General features: G+C 43.2%; 1 protein-coding gene across 1 annotated transcript in view; it reads right to left on the reverse strand.

The window, feature by feature from the left end:
• Nucleotides 1-13,904, reverse strand: part of TRABD2B (TraB domain containing 2B) — a 261,787-nt gene that overhangs the window by 39,729 nt on the left and 208,154 nt on the right. Inside the window, exon 5 of the mRNA XM_053985205.1 lies at nt 813-903. Coding sequence (XP_053841180.1) covers nt 813-903 — 91 coding nt within the window. The remainder of the gene's footprint in view (nt 1-812; nt 904-13,904) is intronic.

The following is a 13,904-nucleotide window of genomic DNA, read 5'->3' on the forward strand; positions in this document are numbered from 1 at the left end:
CACTTTCTCCTAATGAGGATAACAATCCTATGACAGAGTAGCCTTGGCCAAATTTTATCTGCAGAATGTAGGGGAAAGGCTGATTTTGCAAAGCTAGATGGTCTCTCACCAGCCCTCATGGTTTTATTGTCTGTGATTTCTTCAGACAGAGACCTCATTTAAATGGCCAGGAAAAAGAAAAGTCTGCAGGATGAAGGAAGTCTGTTTCACCAGCTAAGGACAATTTTCTGCCATGTTTTATTTTATACTAATAAAGATTGCCAAGAGCCTATTGATCAGTCCTTCTTGCCTGCTTTACCTGACCAGATATATGGAGAAGCTCAGGGAATACTGAATTGCTCTCTACCTGCCCAACACACTTTCAATGATGCATCTGCTACATTAAATGTGGTCCTTCAGGAAAAACTGAAATTCCACCTGAAGAACAGCAGCCTGACAGAGAGGTCTGCAATGGAGAAGCAACAAAAACCCCACAGAGAGCGAAAGAAAAAACAGCTCTGAGGGAAAATGATCTGAATGAAATGTTTCTTTAAAGAAACCATGGCACTTCTGAGCTGGTATAATGAAGCAGCTGTGATATAAATAATGTCCCCAAGTGGAAAAAACCCACAAAAACACCAGCCATTCAGGCTCCATATGTTTCCAAACTCACACAATGGATGCTTTACAATGCACTTTTTGTCTGGAAATTGGGTGGGAAAGGGAGGTTCCTCACCCACCTCCTATACTAATGCAATGATCTTGCTTAGTCACAGAAAAAGGGAGAGAAAAAAGGAGAGAAAGTGATTAATAATCTGTGGGCAGCTGCTTACTTTCCAATTGGTTGTCCAGGAGGGGTGTGCTCCACTTCAAATCCTGCTTGTCTCAGTACATCAATCACAGTGTTGTTACCCAGGAAGTGACCTAAAATACAGGTAGAAAATAGCACTGTCAATCAAACCACTACTCTCACTTGCTTGAGTTTCTCCTGTTGGAACAGCAGCATTGGGAGTCAAGGGTACCAAAAACTAGACCAGAGGAAGGGACAGCATATAGCCCGAACACATTCTTCTTCCATTTCATTTATCCCTCCCTCCCCTCACATGGCCAAGAGACTGGGTGGATAATAGGAAACCTAGTTGGGTTGCTAGTCTTGCCTTCCACTGTGACCATTTTTTGGATGTACACTGATTAAATAAATTTCCAAGGTGGAGATCAGAATGACCCTGTAGTGGCAAAAGGATACTACTAGGGCTCTGACTCTTGAAATGGAACAACTTACAACCCTGACCATCACTGCTCATGGACATGTGCTAATGAAGAAACTCAGGCTGCTATACTGCATGTTCAGCACTCGTCTGACTAAAACCACAGTGATTCGGGAATTGCCTCATCAGCCATTCAGCCACCTGCACAGTGGGGCTGGGAGGAGCTGGGATGGTAACCTTATCTCTCCCAAAACATGAAGATTCAGTCCTGTAATTCAGGGCTCTTTGTTAGAAGTGTAAAGGTCACATTCCTATTCACAGAAGTAACAAGGAGCCCAGTAAGTATTGCAGTGTGTACAGGCCTTGAAAGAGTTCACTTAAGGGGGTCCCATATACTTGAAATCTGAACCAAATCCCACCGGAGTCAATGGGAGCCCTCAAAGGGCTTTGAGCACAAACTCAATAAGGGAGTGTCATCCAGCCAAAGCTTTCAACTTATTGTTGAGTCCCACACTGTTTGCAGGATGGGTTGGATATATAAAGTAAGGGAGCAAAAAGTCCACAAACGGGTTTATTAAAATCTGCATAGCACTGTAACCTGTCTCCAACTGCACCCATGACTGACATGGAGGAAGAACAGAACAATCCTCTTCCATTATATCTATCAACTTCCAGCTCTGCAGGGCCAGGTGACCCCCATTTATACCCAGGTCATTGCACCTCACTGCCAGCTCTGAACAGACCAATTCACCAGGAATGTGCCCAAGCCTCCACGTGCCTGTGGCATCTTGGAGGAGGGAGTTCCACCATGCTGTGGGGTGTAGGAACTCACTCCTCTGGTTTGCTGCTGCTGCTTGGAGACCGTGTGCTTGCCTGAAGCACAGTGGAAGTGTCTGCAGGAGATGTCTCTGACTGCCTGGCTCCACAGCAGAACCAAATGCTTTGCACTGAAAAAATCAAAGCAGGCAAGAGGTGCCTGAGCACTCCTCCAAGGACACCGCTGTGGAAGGAGCTGATGGAGCCACCAGCGGAGTCTCCCCCGAGATTCCTCACTCACCCTGCACAAAGTCCTGATGAATTTGAGAGCATTCAGCCCCCAGGATTTGCTCAGCCTGCATCCCTCTGCTCCCACTGCCAACAAGGGCGCTAACGCGCCTCAGTTGTTGGAACGATGTAGCTGTATGGCTTTGAGTGCAACTTGCAAGTGCTGGTAAGAGCTTTTAGCCAAAAGATATTTCTTTAAATGATTAAATGTACATTTGCAGAGCCCTGGCGTGTTCTAGGATTCCTCCACTTCCTTTTAAGAAAACTCAAAATTTGATTTTCTCCTTTCTAACTTACTTATAACAAAAGCCAAAGCAGCAAAGAACAGTCCCAAAAATGTGTTATACACCCTCAGAGATTCAAGAAATGAGACATTTGTGAATGATTAACTGGATTTGATCATATCCTGTTTTTTTATGCAGTGGCCAAGGCAAACAAAGGTCCCCATTCTGTCACTGGCAAAGTGACACTGAGGAACCAAAGTCAAAGGTATCAGAGTCCGAGACATTTCTGAGTCCACTTTATTTTCCCTGAGCCAGAGTCTTAAATGCCAAAAGATTTCTTAATGTAAATAATTGTCCTGAATCCAGCAAATCTTTGACAAGATGACAGCACAAGAGAAACCAATTTTAACTCTTTTAAACTCAGGGAAAAAAGTAACTATGCAAAAGCTCTGACTCCTCAACCACACAATGGTAGGTCTGCCAACAGTGTCAGCTCCTCAGTAGAGCCTGCAAGTCCCTTCAAGTGATGGATGAAGACCAAAAAGTGACACTTCCTGGACTTCCCATTCCTGCCCTCTGTGTGGATATCATGCTGAAAGCTGCCAGCCACTGGGACTAGTGATCTGCTGGGCAGCATGGCAATAGTGTTTGTTCTTTTAATTTTGCCTTTCCTAATTGGAAGGAATGCCAGCTTCAATTAAAAACCCCTCAACTTCAGATTCCCAAATAAATTAAAATCTTAATCACAAATATCCATGTGAACATCATCATTATTTCATTGTATGTCCACAATCCAATACATACTAAAATATTTTCAATGCTCTGGTTCAAACAAGAGAAGAGAAATATAAAGAAATAAAAAAATCAAAAGCAAAATCCAACTTTGAGCTGACCCCCAAATAATTCTCCATTGCACATACATCAACAGAGCCCGAAACTTTAACAACTACTAGGAAATGGCAGGAGCAAGTCTTTGCAAAACTTAACCTTTAGACTCTGCTTAGAATGTACCTGTTTGTATTATCCACGTACATCTGGGTAAATTACCACTCATCTCATCACCAGCTTGCCCTGTTAATACATCCTCTCCACCTGATTGAAAATTTCTGACTTCTATTTGTCTTAACTTCTCTGTCCAGTCAGAATTCACATATTAAGGATGTTTTTGTATCCACCTGTTCATTTTACATCATGGTAACGCTGTTGTAGCCAACTCATGCACAGCACAAGCAACTGAAATCATGTTCTACTTTAGTGATTGAAAACATGAAATTATACAAGCGCAGACCAGCAGTCTTTCCCACCCCACACAGACATTTCCCAACATGATCCATGTTATCCCATGGCAAGGAGTTCCTCAGGATCAGAGATGTGGAAGGGGGAGGTTTAAGGAAAAAGGTGGCACTTGAGAGGTCCAGTGTAGGTAGATAATGTGAAACATGAAAGGTTAAAGAATTCCTGGAAGAATTGTCCTGGCCTGCCTCCTGCTGTGAAGTCCATCATAATTATCCATTCTAGTTTTAAAATCCAGGAAAATCTTCTATATGAGAAATATCTTACATAAAATAACTCTCCCTAGTCACACACAACTAAGGACTCACTTGTTAGATATTAACAACAACAGAATACTTTGACAGCCTATGTGATGAAAACAAAATAACCTGCATATCAGAGACAATTAAGCTCAGCATCAGTGAAAAACATTGAATTGCTGCCTCTGGCTGCTCAAAAGTGCAAAAAGAGTATGCAGTAACTGTCATATCCTTTATAACATCAGTGGATTTAATTTTTATTTATAGATTAAAAAAAAAAAAAGCTTTATATATATATATATATATATATGTGTGTGTGTGTGTGTGCAAGTATGCTTCTGCTTAAATATTTTTAAAATTTCTCCTCCTGGCCTGGGAAAAACCTCCAGAAAGTATAATGACTGAAAATTTAGTGCATCTAGAGATATATCAGACAGGTTAGAGAGGCAAGGGAATGATCTTGCATTTCCATCACTATTCCCTCTTCAGTCTAAACCTGAATAAACCATTCCTGGAGTATTAAGCAAATTTATCTTGACAGCTGATGAAAACTGGATCCGAGAGGTCAGAACATCAGCTGCCTTGGGAAATCCATGGAAGTGGAAAAGGAGAGAAAGCAGACATAAAACATTTTCTGCATAGGGACCTGAAGAGAAAGTCTGTACTTGGGCATGGAGATATGCAGAGCAGCCATCCCTAACAGCTGAAGATTAAAAACACCCAGGTGTGGATGCAATTCTTCCACCCTCTGAGGATAAGGAGATACTCATGGGATTTGCTTGAGGACAAGACCCAGTATTAAACACAGTAATTTTGTAGTTTGAACCTCAACGCAAACACAGTGGAGTAGTCAGTGTGGCTGCTGCACTTAAGAGGGGGTTTCTTACTAAATTTGATGAGGCCCAGATTATTCTCCTTTCACTCACATCTTGTTTTTTTGAGACAAGGATCTGGAGACAGTGGAGGAACACATTATACAGCATGGCTGCTAACATTAATCACAGACCTTCCATTCCTGGTTTGCTTTTTTATTTTTAATTAAGAATGGTGCTTAGGACTACAGAAAGCAGATCCATGTAATGTGTTTCCTTATCTCCCTGAGGTTTCGTTTTTCACTGGAAGAAAGAAAGAATAAACCATCAATTAGGTTTTTTTTTTTTACTAAAAAAACATGTAAAAAATATGTGAAATATACGTGGTTTCCTTAAAGCACATCCATGCACAAACACACTGCTGAAAGAATGCACTTTCTTCCTTTCTTAGTGGAATATCCTGAGGCAGAGAGAAAGACACTTCTCAGCCAATTCTTGACAGCCATGTATTTTTTAATTGACCACATAAACTAAAGCTCTCCTTTTCCATTTCAGACATCCTAGTGACCCTCATCAATAACCTAAGCATCAGGTTGCATCCCTCAAAAGTTAGATGAACTTGGGTGTTCCTACACAGAAAAATTATAACCATGTTTTGATGACAGAAGCAGAAAAAATGTTTTTAAGCAAATGTTATGTACTTTATCTAGGTTTAGAGATCTACTACAAATTACTTTGTCTATTCTTTTCGCAATTCTTTGTTCTGTGGCTTAGAAGGATAACGGGGTACAAAGGAGCAGGAGATAATTCCCTCACAAAGGACCTCCATTGCCAGAGCCTTTGAAGTTGTGCTAAAAAAGCCTTGCTAGCCATTAGCTGACACACAGCAGAAATCTGAACTGTTTCCATGCACACTACAAGCAGAGCTATTTTCTGCACAATTAGTCATAAAAAGGGCCAATGTAAACTGTGTCGGGAGGTCTCAATTCTTTACATTCTCCACACAGTGAATCAGACATTATGTATAACGTTTTGTTGCCATTTAGACCTTGGGCTGCTCTGCAATCAGGAAGCGGCAGCCTCTATTCCTCCTTCTCCCTCGATGCTGATTCTCAAGCTCCTTGGCAGTACCACAGTGTTTATGGTAGGAAGGCTTCACAAGAATTAGTGTAGGGAAAAAGGCAAAGGGCTGAGAGCTGCCCCTTCACAGTCGGGGTAAATACTTTGTGGTCCCTTTGCCTGCTGCCTCTAAAACTGCATCTCCATTCCTCTTATTCTACAATGGTCAAGGCTCAGTATTTTGGAAGCTCAAAGATGAATTTGTCAAGATGCGGCTGTAGTAAGGAGCTACAGCAAACACTCCAGGCAATGACTTTTATTTGAATTTGATAATTTCTCCACTATAGCATTCCAGTCTGACCCAGAGGTCTCTGGGTAACACCAGGAATTTACTGGGAACCACATGCCATTCCACATTACTCTCTTCTGACATGACACATGTTCCAGAGACCCATGGTGGGGAATCAGTGTTGCGGATAAACCCTCCCAATTTTTAATTGCCTTTCACTCCTTGTCCAGCGTATTTCTTTGCTAATGAATAACATGCTTTAAAAACTGGAGGCTCTTCAGCCTTCCTCATGATGACCCTCACTGCCAAACAATTGCTGCTCTTTGTTCTTGAACCTCTTTCTTCCTTGAAATCTCACTCTAGTGGTAAGGATGGTCTTTAAAAAGTATCTTGAATGCACTTTGACAAGGAGCCAATGCTGGATTTGTGCAGATCTTGCTTTTGCAAGTTGGACCTAGATATATCTGAAAGATTCCCCCAGCCTGAGTACCCCTCCAATGTGAAGTATCTTATCAAAGAATGACACCAGGTAATGGATTAGGTGGGTGATAGGCAGCACCTAGGCATGAGTATGATATTAGGACAGCCTGAATATTTTGATTTTAAACTTTACTGATAACGAGAACAAAATTCATGCTTGTGGGGATCCAGCAGGGGAATGAAGTTTCTGGAAATGGCTTGAAGGAACCCAGCCTACCCCAGTTAGTATGAAATGTGAGCCATACCATACCAGAGGATGAGACATGCAGTCCTACCACACCAGACCAGATGTAACAAAAGTTTCCTACAGGCTGGTGTTCAGGTTTGAAACAAGAGCTCTGTGGGCTTTCCAAAGAGAATGGGACTATCAAAGGCCCCACCTTCCAGAAAAGTCTGTCACCCCAGGTTGCTGGCTTTTGCTCTGCTTCAGGACATGGTTTTGCACTTGGAAATTGCAGCATTATGCAAAAAGCTGTGAAAGAGAGCTGGAAATGCAGGGAACGAGCTTTCCTCTTCCCCTGTTTGGCAGGAGTGTCCAAGTCCAAAGCATGCCTTAAAAAATACTTTGCACAAGCCACGTGCAATGGTCTTGTAAAGCAGGCTTTCATCATAGACTCCTTACATCATGCCACCCGTTCTCCAAGCAGATGGAGAAATCATTTTCCTCTCGTTTGATGTTGTTATTCTGTGCAGTTGTGAGGAACTGACTCATAGCCGCTTTTGGACAGTCATGGCAATCACAGCAATAACACATAAGAAGCCAAAGCGTGCAGCAAATCCAAGGTCCAGCAATCCTCCCATGGCTCCCCTTCATTCTTTTCTTGCATGTAATCACCTCTCTCCCCTCTCACCCGAGTGCACTTACAGAACAAGTTCTGGAGAAAGGCCACACCGTAGCCAGAGGGAGAATGGAGAGATGAGGGGCCAAAAGTAGAGGGGGTTATTCCAGATTGACGCCAGGCTAATAGAGCACAGATTTGTGCTTCCCTGGGGTGTCTCAGAGATCTGCAGTGCAATTCTATACTTGGAGCATCTCAATGTGAAGGATAGATTCCCACAGACTTCTATTTCCTTGCTGCCCCCAAGTATAATAAACTCCCCCAATGTCTCTCCGTTTCTGATCTTCCTTTCTGAGCAGCCCTTCTGTTAAGGGTATGGGAGCTATTGTTGAGGTACTCAAATGTCACACCATGGAAATCCTTCTCCAGAAGCACCATGGAGTGCAATGCACACTCCTCAACAGGCTCAGCATGAGGTGGGACAGAGTTTACCAGTTTGGAACTGGCTCCTTGCTGGTACAGCCCTCTGTTACCAGTTTCAATGCACTGCCATAATGTGAGCTCAGCCACTCAGTTCTCTGCTGTCTTCGAAGTCTTGGAGCACTTTCCCTAGCAGACTTGCCCTAAACATATGTGGTAAACAATAAAATGATTTTTTCGGGGAGGAAAAAAAAGCTCCAATTTCTTCCAAGTCAAAACCAGCTGTTTCACTTGGGTTAAGAAAAACAACACAAGTAAGAGCTGAAGTGAGGTCACCTCCTAAGAATCTCCTCTGCCCTCTGTGTCAGTTTGTAGCTGCGTCAGACATTTCCAAATGAAGAGAGTGGTCTGTGCTGGTGAGTCTCACTGGAGAGGATGGCACCTCCACAGAGCAATTCATTCCAACAGCTCAAACACTAGGTTTGGGAAGAACATGAGCCCTCTGTACAAGTCTCTTTCCATTCACCATGTGAGCTTAAGGAGCTCCTTTAGCCTCAGTGTCTATCAGACATGGTGACCCACCAAGCCACCCTGCTACTGCCCAGAAGCTCCTGAACACTGCACACAGCCCATCCTTCTTCCCCATCATTCCCTTTTCTGCCCTGTCCCCCACCTTTCTTGTCATGCCAGAGTTTGCACGGGACAGGGAGCTGTCCTGTCAGGGCTTTGGTTGATTATAGGACCATTTGGGCCATTTCATATTCTTGCTTCACTCACGTGGCATTAGAGGAGTTTTCCACAGAGAGAAGGTCCAACACAGAATGACAATTTCAGCATATATTCTTAAAGAAAACATAGGATCCCTTGAGAGTCAAACAACAAAGCCTGAATATTTGAAGGGTTTATTCTGTAAAATGTATTGGTTGTGTTTGCTGGAATAAGCTGCATCAATTTACCAGGGCAAAAAATAAGGAGGAGGAAAATTATGTGGGCAGGGCTGAAACAGAAGTTTGATTGACTTTGTCCCCAGTTTTACTGTGAGTAAAGGCAGGGCTTACTCAGTCTGAGATATTGCATGGAGAATGGTTATTGGCATTTTCCCCTCTAGCAGAATGCCACGACTAGATGACATTTTATTTTTTCATTGTTTTTATTTTATTTTTTTTTAAGGTGCATGCTCCTCACTGAACTATATTGTTGGGAATATACCTTTCTACACAAGGGTGTGACTGGAGGTGTGTGCCAGTCATGCAGCTGTGTGACAGGGAACTTGTCTCTGTGTCCCTCATGGGACCCTCTCCAATGGACAAGGTCAATGTACAAAATCTTGGTACTTCACCATCCCTAACACTGCAGAAGAAGAGAAGGAAATGATTCTGAGGAAAATCTAAAGAAAACTCAGCACCTCTAAGAGTCTTCCCAGGGTGCTGGAGGCATCTCTGGGACCATCAGATCCCCCAAGTGCAGACAGTCTGGTGTGAAATGCACTGTCTTAACATTCTTTGCCAGCTGTCACCAATGCCTCAAGCAATGAGGTGAGGAAATGCAGCCTCTTTTTGTACCCAAGGTGCCTTATTAGTGCATGTGCAGCCTTGCTGAAGTAGACAACCCTCTCCCACCTGAACCACAGTTATCAGCTCTTTCAACAGAACCTGCTGCCGGCCCCCTGAACAGCCAGTGCAGGGCAAGCAGCCTCTGAGAGAAGGGTTTCATATCCCATCACAAATCCCCTGAGCCAACCCCAAACAGTCTGGAATGCACATGGACCTGCTTGCCAAAGCCAGGCACAGGTCAGGGTAAGAGGGAGAAACTAGATTTCCTAACTCCTGCCTTCTTTGCAAAGGTAACTGTGAACATAGCACTAAAACACCTCAAGGACTTGGTGGAGTCAGAGCTCAGGGCAGCTTTGGGCCTTGGAAAGCTCCTCAGTCAGGAAGACAGTTTTTTGCAAGCAGGGTATCTCACTGAACTGGTGGAGGCACCTCTGAAGCCCAGCAAGGACCAGACCATGTGGGACCTCAGATGCTCTCAGCACACAGCCAGTGTTATGAAATGCAGCACCTTTGCTTGACTTTGACAAAGGCTTCTGGCAGGTAATAAGGATGCACTAAATGGCTTCTTATAGGAAATAAATAGGGCTGAGGGCCATGGTCTATCTTCAGGCTCAGAAGTGAGCTGGACTCTTGAGTCTGTCCGTTTTTGGCCTCATAGATGCATTTGACTCCTACAATATACTGTGTCCACAATGTAATCAAGCCTGGTGTGAAACTGCACTTCACTGTGTTTGCTTGGAACCTGCTTCCCCAAGTTCCTTTAGTTTGCACAAGACAGCTCTAAACTGAACTAAGCTTTATTCTGCTTTAGTGTGAGATCAAACCATTCCAGGAAAGTTATTTGGGGGCAATGTCTGTTGAATCTATGAAATTAGTTCAAAAGACTACAAGATGAGCTGTCATTTTCTGCTTGAAAAGCAGTTTGAAAACCACAAATCAAAGCTCCCAGTTGGCAGGACACGGATCCTTGCCTGTTCTTTCTAGTTTTGACCTCTCAGTCAATTATTTACAGACTACACTGCTTTCTTCATCTATTCCAGGAGCTCCTTTCTGGTGGTTTATTTGGACTGTGGACATCTCATAAGTGAAAAACGTGGTGATGCCTTAGCACAAAACAGAGTGATTCCTCAGCAAATTGCCAGCCCCCTGGAGTTTATGGACACGGAACAAACTCCTTGCTAGAGCAGAGAGTATTGATGCTTTCTACCCCATGGACATAGAAAAACAGAAACCAATTCACCAGACTTTCTTTTTTTAAAGGAAACTCTTCAAGGAAACCAAAACTGAGCCTCCTTAGTCAGGATTTTTTAATCTATAAAAAAACTTCACATTGTTAAGACTGACTGTGGTTCGTTCTTTTCCCAGAAAAATCCAGCTGGCCACTGGATGTCACTGTTGTTGCAGAAAAACACCCCTGAAAATTCACAAATGAGGCTGTGAATAAGGTGAGCGTCACCCCAACCTGGAAATGGCCTTTTCTTCCAGGTTAATCCGTGCAGCACCGGTAACATCTGGAAGCTGCCCAGCCAGTGCAACACCTGGAGGCAGGACACCCTTGATGGTCTCCATCAGCAGCTGAGGGCAAGTCCTCCAGGGAGCTCATGGACCCTGATTCACCTGTGCCCAGGTGTGTGTTCCCTCCTTTTGCTGGATGCCCTCTGGTTTTGCTGAGACGTGTCCCCACTGAGCACAACAGACACCACCTGGTCTCCAGTTTGGACTCAAGCCTTTCCCTTTTGCCATACAGAGGAGCACACTGCAGCAGGCATGATTCCAAGCTTGTCCTTGATCATGGATTAAAGGCAATTACACGTAGTGCTGCTCTGTGGTTTTAGCTGGCGCTGCTCTAAAGGCAGCTTGGCGCAGCTGCACGACTTGCAAGGGTTGAGCTAATTGCTCCATCGAAAACTGCTCTGTGCTACGTAGATCATTTGCCACCTCACAAGCTACACCAGGCATCTCCAAATCCATTCAACCACGCAGTGGAAACCTGCCCTAAAAGATCATCCTCAGCCTTTTAATTCAGCTAAGGATTCCTTTGCAGCACCATAATGAGCCTTGCCAGTGCAGGCAAGGGGCTTTTTCAAGGAGTGCTTTGAGGCCCTAGGCTGAGGTCCTTCCCACAGAGGGAAAGCAGGAGAAATAAGCCCCAAGAGGCCACAGAACGCTCTCAGACTGGGGTCAGACTGCTGCTTCTGTGGCATTCCAGGAGGTGCAAACTCTGACTTGTTTCCCACTACAGATATTTGTGAAGCTGCTGAATATGGTATTACAAGACCCTGAGACACCTGTGGTGTTGGAAAAGATCTTTACATTTCCTTTGAAATGTAAAGCATGCCAAAGATGTGGAATAATAGAAAACTGGGGTAGAAAGTACCCATTTTAGTGCATCTAAATGTCATAAACCAGGATCAGCTCTGCCTGGGCATGACAGATCATAAACCAGGATCAGCTCTGCCTAAGCATGATGGATCTGATCAGCTTTGACACTAAAGATGTTGGTATAAATTAGAATAAGGATCTCCAGAGGACACTGACAAAATTAGGAGATTCCACGGCCGTGTATTTTCTTAATTATTTTTTCTTTCTTTAAAAGCAAAACTGAAGACAGAAGTGCTTTGTGAAGGACAGATAGTCCTTTGGCTAAAGGTCCTGTGGTGGAAGGACTGGGAGTTTCCAGCCAGCAATGGCAAATGCTCTACCAGAAGGGTAAGTAAATCTTATCTGTCAGAGAGACCATCTGTGTAGTGGGAAAAGAACAGAACATAGTCCTGCAGTAATTAAAGATTCTCAGCTGCAAAGATGGTGTATGAATACTTATCCCAACCCAGCAGAGATGAGCTTAATCCTACAAATGCTTCCATTTGTAAGCTACTCTGGGCATGCAAACAGTTGTATCAAGCCCCCACATCCCCATGGACAAAGGATAACTTGTTCACAAATTCAAAATTTAATTGACTAAAAGTCTTGGAAAGCTGTATTCCTCAAGTACTAAGTCATATACACTATGTCTATGGAGAAGTTCTTCTTATTACAAATTTATTCCCTATTAGACTATCAAATGTGTCTCAACAGTCCACTCATTACTAGTTATTTTTGTGAGTTTTACCCACACAGATCTATTCTCAGCCACATGGCCAAACATCCTGACCAGTTTCAATTTAGGGTTTTTTCTATATAAATACACAGAATTTCTATATACATCCATGTTTTGAGCAAGCAGAAATATTTGATTTGAGTCCCCACTGCGGTACTTTGGTTTTACACTGGTATAAACAGTAGTGGTTTCCACTGTTATCTCCTGCTGCCCAGCTGTTAACACTGGGGAAAAGGAGCAACAATGAAGGCAAGCACAATTTATCTGAACATCCCCTCATAATACTGGCCCAGGGAGCAGACTTCAAGTGAAACCAAAAAGAGGGAGATTCAGTGCTCCTGTGAAGTTTTCCTGATACAGCTGTCCACTCTGACACATGGTCACATTCAAAAGCTGACTAAGTTATTATGGAAGTTCAGAAACCTCAAAATATACACAACAGCTTTTGAAAAACATTGTGGTTGTGTGGGTTCGAGCGTGCTTGAGGAACATGTCAAAATCCAAACAAACAATCCCCACCTTCACCCCTTTCTGTTAACACACGAGCGTGTGAGCACATCACCAAGCTTTGCAATTTGTAGCTCTGTTATTCACAGCCCTCATTAAAGAATAACAGCCCCTGTTTGAGTATCAAGAGGCAAAATTGTTCGCACATGTGGACCAAACAGACACACCAAGGCTGCACCCTTATGGTTTGTGAGTGACAAGCTTAATAAGATTACGCTTGATCTTTCTCTTAATAAAGTTGGATGACATTCAAGCAAAGCCTGGGGTTTTTTCTAATGGTACATTAAGGGAACCCAGAGTTTGGCACAGCTGAACCATCGAACAAAACTTGGCACTGCCAGCATTCCCTTACGATCTCAGACCTCACATAATGAATATTTATATCTATATATACAGACACACACATATATTAAATACCTATCATTAGCTGGTCAAGGTCAATGCTCTGGGTAACAGAGCTGGATGTAATACCAAGAATGATGATGGCTCTTTTTTTTTTTTTTTTTCCTGTGTTATGAATCACACAAATTAAGCAACCCACAGTTTATAGAGTCTGCAACATGATGGACTGCTTTTAAACCACACATACCGAAGGGAAGGAGAACAACTCCAAGAAATTACAAAAGCAAAAGAGAAGTGTCATCACCTTACTCTTTAAACTTGAACACAGCAGAACATGGAGACTCCTGCTTAACTTTAATAACACCAGCAGCCCTAGCCGGCTCCAGGGAAGCAGTCATTTGCTTGAGATAAATCAGGGACTGTGTGTTTTGAAGCTTTATGGGTTAGAAGTTAAATAGTGTTAGCTGAGTCACACTGATTTAAACCATCACTGCAACTGGCCCGAAGATTATAAAAGACAGTTCATTAAGAAATCACTCAGAGAAAGAGGAATTACTGAATTTTTATTAGGAAAAAAAA

This window comes from Vidua macroura, chromosome 9, assembly GCF_024509145.1.
Source record: "Vidua macroura isolate BioBank_ID:100142 chromosome 9, ASM2450914v1, whole genome shotgun sequence".
Classification (NCBI taxonomy): domain Eukaryota; kingdom Metazoa; phylum Chordata; class Aves; order Passeriformes; family Viduidae; genus Vidua; species Vidua macroura.